This window comes from Dioscorea cayenensis, chromosome 20, assembly GCF_009730915.1.
Source record: "Dioscorea cayenensis subsp. rotundata cultivar TDr96_F1 chromosome 20, TDr96_F1_v2_PseudoChromosome.rev07_lg8_w22 25.fasta, whole genome shotgun sequence".
NCBI classification, from domain to species: Eukaryota; Viridiplantae; Streptophyta; class Magnoliopsida; order Dioscoreales; family Dioscoreaceae; genus Dioscorea; species Dioscorea cayenensis.
In genome coordinates, this window is record NC_052490.1 from 27634658 (window position 1) to 27643203 (window position 8546).

Genomic DNA, 8546 nt, shown 5'->3' on the forward strand with positions numbered 1-8546 from the left:
AAACTAACAGTGAATATTAACTTTTATTATATTGGATGGATTTAAAACCAATCAAGTTCTAAGCTTTAGGAACTGAATTTATAATAAAACTTAAAAAAACATGCTAGAGAACAAACCCTAATTTTTTGGAGAAGTGAAGGACAACAAGGCAGAGAGGCCATGCTGAAGAAGTTCAAGGGCAATATGGGTGTGTGTAAAGGAAAAGAGGGACCCATAAAGAAGGTGAATGGGCTGATGGCATGGATGCCACGGGCTGTCAATTCAGGACAGTTACTGCATACAGATAATATAGCATTAAGAGCCTGCAACAATTTTCCCCGGAAAGAGCCTGCAACAATTTTTCCCCGGTAAGAGCCTGACCTTTTTAATTCTCACTTTTACAATAAAGTCCAAATAAAAATATAACATTAAAAACAGAAAGATTCCTAGTGCCCAAGGCTATGTTGGAGGGTTGGTGGTATGCTTCTTTATTGATCGTGATGACAATGCACATGTTGTAGTTATTTGGAAATGGTTGTGGGAAAATCAGCCATATTTTATAAGTTTTGAACAATCATGACTAGAGAATTATATTTCCTGGTTGGCTGCGAGTGGAGGAAAAAAAACATATGGAAGTTCATTGTTTGCTTTTTAATTAAAAAAAAATTGCTGTCATGGTTTCCACTTGGTAGTTTCACTACTAAATTGAATCATATATATATGCACACACACATATATATATACATATATATAATTTAATTTAAGGTGAAGAGATTGATAACATTATAATGATTAATTTTGCCCATGTCATCATGTTGACATAAGCCCCTCAGTTTTAAGAAGTATGACACTTACTTTTTTAATCATGTTTAATTATTAAATAAATATATCAAATAATTAAATTAATTTTTTATAAAATATTAATAGTAATTAAAATTTAAATTATTCACTTTTGATAATTATTAATGAAGTGAAAGTTTGTGCTAACTCAAGTGTTGAAAATTTTCCTATAAAGATTATATAAAATGGTGACACCAAGTCAAATAATATCCCTTTTCAATTATAAATCACTGCATTGGTTTTTGTAAAATCTAAAATTATAAACCCAAATAATATAAAAATTATATCCAAAATTCTAAAACTTAAACCCTTAAGCCCGAAACCCTAAATTGTAAACTGCAAATCTCTGCGGTTTACAATTTAGGGTTTTGGGAGGAGTTTTCGGTTTAGCATTTATAGGTTTTAATAATAAAAAAAATTAAATTTTTTTTAAAAAGAGATAAAATTCTGATGTTGTAACTTATGATTTGAAAGGATAAAATCCTACCTGGAATCCTAATTCCATCACAATATTATCCCCAACTAAATACAAGAGATTTTAGCAAGTTATAAAATGATAAAAACAAAATTCAAATTGAGGCAAAAATAAAGAGAAATATTCCACATAAGATTTTAAAATTAATAAAGGACAAATGATTTGAGAAACAGACTTTATCACTTAGTATTATTATATTTTATATAATCAAATTTAAAACATAACTTCGTAATATTAGAGACTTAATTAAAAACGCTTAAGTGCACTGAATCATTTTTCCACCATCACTCATGAGTCTCTTATTAAACCCTCGTCCATTTTTGTGTGCTTATCACACAAACTAATCTTTCCATTTCCTCTATAAACCAAACAAGACTTCATCAATGGCTTTAGAGAACAACAAAGCCATGGGCTCATCAACCAAAGAAATTCTCACCACTGCTGCATCCCTTGCAGCCTCGGCCATGTTGTTTCACACCGTCATCAAGGACTTCATCCCTTCCAAAATCCGTAACTACATCTTCAAAGGGATCAAATACCTTCATGATCATTTCTCCTCCGAACTCACACTTCTCATCGATGAGACAGATGAATACTCTCCGAACACCATCTATCAAGCAGCTATGTCCTACCTCAACTCCAAGATATCTCCTTCAGTTAAAAGGTTAAGAGTGAGCAAACTAGGTATCGACGATATCAAGTTTAATGTCTCATTGGATCGGGGACAAGAAACCATTGATGTTTTTGAGGGGATTCAGTTCCGATGGCATTTTGTTAGCACACAGATGTCTAAGAATTCTAGGCGATATAACAATATTGGGAGCCTTCAAATAGAAGAAGATACTGAGTTACGTTGCTTAGAACTCACATGCAATATCAAGCACAAGGACAAGGTCTTTGATGTCTACTTACCATTCATATTAGACAGATGGACTGCACTTAAGAATAAAGGCAGAACGCTCAAGCTTTTTATCAATGAAAGGAAGAATTGGTCTCCTGTGAAACTCCATCACCCGGCAACATTTGAGACAATAGCTATGGATATGGAGCTCAAGCGAACCGTGATGGAGGATTTAACGAAGTTTGTTCAAAGTAAAGACTACTATAAGAGTATCGGTAAGGCTTGGAAGCGTGGTTATTTGTTGTATGGGCCACCGGGAACTGGCAAGTCTAGCTTGGTTGCCGCCATGGCGAACTTCCTCAAGTATGACATCTATGATCTTGAACTCACTGAAGTTAAGAACAACCTTTCTCTTAGAGGATTACTACTTGGAATTTCTAGTCGGTCAATAATTGTTGTTGAGGATATTGATTGCTCAATAACAATGGACAAAAGAGACATTCCCACTAAAGATGGTGATTGCGAGAATAAAACAGTGAGTATTTGTTGGCTATAAGGTGTTTAATTTTTAATAGAGCTTTATGATGATTGATTTTCTTCCCATGTCTCAGGTTACTCTATCTGGATTGTTAAACTTCGTTGATGGTCTTTGGTCGAGCTGTGGAGAGGAAAAAATAATTGTTTTCACAACTAATTATAAAGAGCGGCTTGATCCAGCGCTTTTGCGACCAGGGAGGATGGATATGCACATTTACATGGGTTATTGCAGCCCTTGCGCATTTAGAACTTTGGCCTTCAACTACCACAATGTGGATGACCATCCACTATTTGAGGAGATTGAAGCTTTGCTTAAAGACACGGAGGTCACTCCCGCCACTGTTGCAGAAGAGCTTATGAGGAGTGTTGATGCTAATGTTGCACTGCAAGGTCTACTGCAATTTCTTCAATGTAAAATATCTGATGCTAATGAAACTAAATGACAGAGCAAATTGTATTGAATCTAGTAACATTGAAGTCAGAGAAGAAAGCTCTGTAGCTCTTAATTGATTTATGGAATTCCATGGTTGTTCCTTTCTCTCTCTATATGTATTTTCACTTGTGAGGTGGCAGCTAATATTAATGATGTAGCCAGATGATGATGACATGGCAAACAGTAAGATGATTGATAGAGGCTATCTTAAGAGGAGCTTCAAAGTGGCAGAAGATCTCAAGCAGAATATTTGATGAGCATATTTGGTAAGAGACTAAGTTTAAAGTGAAGATTAAATGAACACCAAACTTGTACAAATTAACTATCTTTGGCAAGTGCCTAATTAATTGGAGATCATGCTTAGTGAGTTTGAATGAGGCTAAATTTGGAGAGTGCTTTCAAGCTATTTTTGGAAAGAGCTTAAAATGGATTGAAGACCAAGTAAAGAAGATTGATAACCAAGACAAAAGATATTTATAGAAGAATTTTGAACTAGGCGAAATTTAGCTCACTTGAAATTACATGAAAACCAAGTTTCCATTGATGACTAATTTAACTAAGTTGGAGATTAACCACAAGGAGCTGATTGAAGGATGATTGAAAATGTGATGAAGCTATCTTTCAATGCTATGAAAGTTGATTGAAGGGCAAATTTGTATGCATGAGTGAAGACAAAATTTGGTAAATTGAAGATTGAGATAAATGAAAATCATATGAGAAGCCAAGTAGGGAGTAGTGTCAAGTTTGGGTGTGTCATAAAGATACGACTTGAACTCAACCAAGAGAGTTAAAGGTATCATGAAGTTGAATTGTAACCCGGTTGTAAAAAAGTCGATGTTTTTGAGGGAAAGGAGCCACCAGGGTAGCTATTTTATTAATAGATAAAAAAGGTTCATACAAACAAACAGGTACAGACCACCAAATAAATAAGAGAACAGAACAGAAATACAGAAGAGAAAAACAAAATCAAACTAAACAACAAGAAACAAAAAGAACTAAATAGCAAAACCAGATTGATGAGATAATTTCATCAGCCATTTTGGCTTTTCCATTCCCATATGAAAGAGTGAAAGTTGAGAAGCTTGCATCCCATGGCCAGCCAATGCCGCAGCAACCCGATTCCAGTAATGAGGTATAGCATCAATCCGAGGCTGATTCAACTGAAGTTAGCAAGTGGGACAAGTTGTAACTCATTTGCAACGGAGTTGTAACACAGAATTTGGAAGATGATGATGTGGAGAATCAAGGTAGAAGTGTAATGTTTCTAAGAAATGGTTTGTATGGAGGACAATATAAGACCTGTACTCAGGAATTTAGGATAGAAAGAAAGGCCTAGGGAATAGGATTTTGGTGAAAGAGTGTTGCATCGTTGAGAGGTCAGGACTGACATGAGGTTAGTTAAGACAAGCCTTATACATGTGTGTTGCCTATTTTAGGTTATTTGATTCTCTTGGCTTGGCCTGCAAATGTAGGCACATAGTGTCAAACTTTACAATTGATTGTTGTGGTGTGTGTACTGATCCACAACCCCTAATGGAACTAATTAATAATAACTTCTCCAATATTTTGTGAGTAAATATTAAAACCATTAATTAAGTTATTTACGATAAACATGAGATATCACAGGTCTATTTAGATATTAAGTGCATGTCTATGCATGTCCTATTTAAAGGACGTTCGATGCCTATTTGTTAAAATAAATAAATAAATAGATAATAAATAAACATGAAATATAAAGCTCCTTCTCTAATGTTTCTTCCATTACTTTTATGGTTCCCATTAAAATCTAACTTTTAAGTCTCAGGAACCAACAAGGCAACAACCAAATAAAAATACGAGAGAAATAGAATATATATTGCAAAATACAATAAAATTTGATAAATTAAATTGAATTTAAAATAAAATTCCTAAAAGTAAGGGTCAAGTTATCTTCATCCAAAGCACCTTATTTCTTTTATTTTTTTTTAATCGGATTACTATTATTAGTGAAAACTCAATTGATTTTGTTGTTGTTATGGGGAATTTTAAGTTAAAAAGTGTCTATTCAAAAAATTTTATGTTTTTTTAGACATGAATTGAACATCTATATCTTCCTGTTTGTTTCGAGCGCAACTGGTTGACTTTGTTTTTTAATTAGTTATTTTTTTTTGGACGAAAAATCAACTTTATGTCCACCACATCATATTTATTTTTTTTAATTATTTATAAGTTTTTTATTTTTCAAATTTTCTTTAACATTTTCTTACATCATTAAATCCTTTTGACTTTTATACTTTTTTAAAAAAAAAAAAATTGAATAAATCACATTCATTAATAAAAGAAATAACTACAACTGACCACTAGATGTGGTACAGGCCATCAACCACAAAACAAAATAACAATAGCCCAAAAAGAAGCAACAACACACACAGAGGCTAAAACCCAGCTAAACAACCTGCCAAGAAAGGCCTAGCCCATGATATGGTCTTTGGCCTCCTCGGCCGTCATATCACCATTGGTCTCAACTGAACGCTGGTCCAAAACTCCAGGCTTCGTCTGATAGTGGTAATGGAATCTTTAAACTTTTCTCTACCTCCCTCTGTATCCGGTGAAAACCATGAAATAATCATGCAATCACATTTCATAATAATAGCAAGAGCAGGCACAATATTAGCATTGAAAATACGATCATTTCTAACAAGCCCGATATTCTACACAAGAGCTTTCACCACCCGATCCACCATTGCCTTAAACGTCGTTCTTACAAGGGCTCTCTAAGTATCCCAGATTTGACTCATGGACTGCAGTGGATCGAGTAAATGAAATAACCTAACAAAATACTCCCAAACATTTTTAGCAAACGAGTAGTGAAGGAAGAGATGATCGACAAAGCCAACCCTCCATGGCACATCACACAAGTTGTCGTCGGAAGCTTGTTGCATCTTCGCTTTTCAAGATTTTCCAGCATGAGGATCTTATTCTTCCATACCAGCCAATTGAGATAGGGCAACGTATGCCCCCATCATTGAGAAAATTATAGAAGGATTTCACCGAGAAGGACCCATTCGCAGTGAGACTCCACCACTTCTTGTCTGTGTTGCCCTCTCCAAAGGATCGAAGATGGTCCCTAAATAGTTTCATATCAAGACTTCTGAGAAAGGGGCTTCGTTGAGCAAAAGGGCCAAGTCCCATAATGTGCCAAGTTGATGCTGAGAATCACAAAATGTATCTGCCCACAAAAAACATTAGTGCCCACTGGTTGATCCACCGATTTTGCCAAAAAAGAGTCTCATCCCCAGAATGAAGGATCTATCTGATACAACCCCTTAATGTTGGTAAGCAGCTTGTCGCCCCATTACAGAAGAAAGAAATTCTCCCCCATCTGCCTAGGGAACAAATTCCAAATAGAAATTCTACAGATGAATTGGACAACCATCGCTCCGCCCCAGTTATATATGATCAGTCACGAGTTTCCACCACCACTTCCTAAGAAACGCTTGATTGAAAGTACTTAGATTTAAAATACCCCAACCCCCTTGCTCCTGAGCACGAAAGAGATTCCTCCAGCTCACCAGTCTACACCCAGACCGAAGGTCTGGGCCACACCATAGGAACTCTTCTAATACGATCAATCTTTTTGATGACCCAACAAGGCAGTCTAAAAATGGATATCCAGTAAGTTGGAAGGTTCGATAAGACTTAATTGACTATCGTGAGCCAATCTCGCAAGGATGGATGCTGTGCTTTTCAAGTAGACAGCCTCCTGCTTACTTTCTCAATAAGACCTTCCTAATCTTGCCTACGAGGCTTTTTACCTGAGATAGGAATTCCCAAGTAGGTCACTGATAAGAGGCCCAACATACAGTTTAACATGGCGGCAGCCGCAATACTCGGTAACCTACCCAAAGTACTTGAGAACAGGCAAGTTTTGGAGAAATTGGCTTTCAGAATTGTCAACCATTAGAGCACGTAAAGAATCAAGTTAACAATACTAAGGTCTTCAAGACCCCCTATTGTTAAAATCAACAAATCATCCTCATAATGTAAGTTGTACAAGCTACCCAGCTCCCCAAGAGGAACACCTACTGATATTTTGGAACGCAATGCATGCGAAAACATCTCACAAAGAACATCCATCACTAGAACAAACAGGAGGGGTGTTAACGGATCCCATTGTCTAAGACCCCTCTTGTAACAAATGTAACCATACGGAGATCAATTAACTAGAATGGGCACCTTAGAAGACTGCATAATAGTCTTAATCCAACTCATCCATCTTACCTCAAAACCTCTGGCCACCAGTAGATCCAACAAAAAGTCCCAATCCACCGTATCGAAGGCCTTTGCAAAATCAACTTTTAAAATATGCCCTGGTAAATAACGTTTGTGAATACTAAAAATCAGTTTTCTTTGCCATGACAATGTTATCCAGGATACATCTGCCTTTTAGGAATGTCGATCGAGAATTATCGACTAGTGGATTCATAACCTTGCTTAGTCTAGAGGCTAACAACTTTGAAATGATTTTCAGAGATGAGTTGATAAGACCAACGGGGTGATAGTCTCCTGGAGCCTCAAGTGTGTGAACTTTTAGGATAAGGGCAATATTGGCCTAGTTTATCCCCTCCAAGTTGGCACGCCCAGAGTAAAAGTCATCATAGAGTTTCATAATATCCACTTTGATCATTTCCTAGTAATTTTGGGAAAATTGCATAAGAAAACTGTCCGGGCCTGGCGCTTTATGCCCACCCAGCTCAAACACAGCTCCCTTAACTTCCTCCAAAGTGAAAGGTCGATCCAAAGAAGCCAAGTCAAATGGTGCTTTATTCTCTAGAACCTTCGAGAAGTCAATCTTGAATCGGAAATCCCGTTTTTTTTTTTTCCCTAAAAGAATACTAAACCTTTTAGCAAAAATATTACCAATATCCTTGGGATCGGTAAAGGCACCAACATCATTCGTAATCTTTGGGATGAGATTCCGATTCTTACATCCATTTGCAATCGCATGAAAAAACTTAATATTTTCATCGCCTTCTTTTAACCATTGCAATCTTGATCTTTGTTTCCAATAAATCTCTTCTTGTTTGTGGATCTTCCCTAAGTTCTCCTACAAGTCATGCTCCTGACTTGCCTCAGCAGAGAATAATCTTCATGTCTCTTTAACAATGTCCAACTCTTCTAAATCATGTAATAAAGACAATTTCTTGAGTTTAATAGATAAAGCTGAATTTAGCCCAGTGACGTAACTTCTCCCTGAAGTATGACACTTTTTTGGAGACAATGAACGCACCATAACCCTCCGGCGACCGTTCCATCCACCACTAATATACTAAATCCTTAAAACCATCAATCATCGACCAAGCCAATTCAAACCTGAACGGTCTGGTTGAAGATAAATAAATTTCTACTTCTAAATGAATTGTCACATGGTCAGATCCCAGTCTAGGTAGACAGTTCGGATC

At 36.3% G+C, this 8546-nt stretch overlaps 1 protein-coding gene across 1 annotated transcript; it reads left to right on the forward strand.

Annotated features, from left to right (window-relative positions):
- The first annotated feature begins 1677 nt into the window (after positions 1 to 1677).
- Positions 1678 to 3115, forward strand: LOC120251378 (AAA-ATPase At3g50940-like). The gene is made up of 2 exons (XM_039259912.1): positions 1678 to 2670; positions 2747 to 3115. Exons 1-2 carry the CDS (start codon positions 1678 to 1680, stop codon positions 3113 to 3115), a joined length of 1362 nt encoding a protein of 453 aa, XP_039115846.1.
- The last annotated feature ends 5431 nt before the right edge of the window (positions 3116 to 8546 follow it).

Excerpts from the sequence above, each read along its gene's own strand:
- LOC120251378 (XM_039259912.1), top strand. The coding sequence starts at position 1,678 with ATGGCTTTAGAGAACAACAAAGCCATGGGCTCATCAACCAAAGAAATT. Across the intron at positions 2,671-2,746 it reads GTGATTGCGAGAATAAAACA|GTTACTCTATCTGGATTGTT; the intron begins GTGAGTATTTGT and ends CCCATGTCTCAG.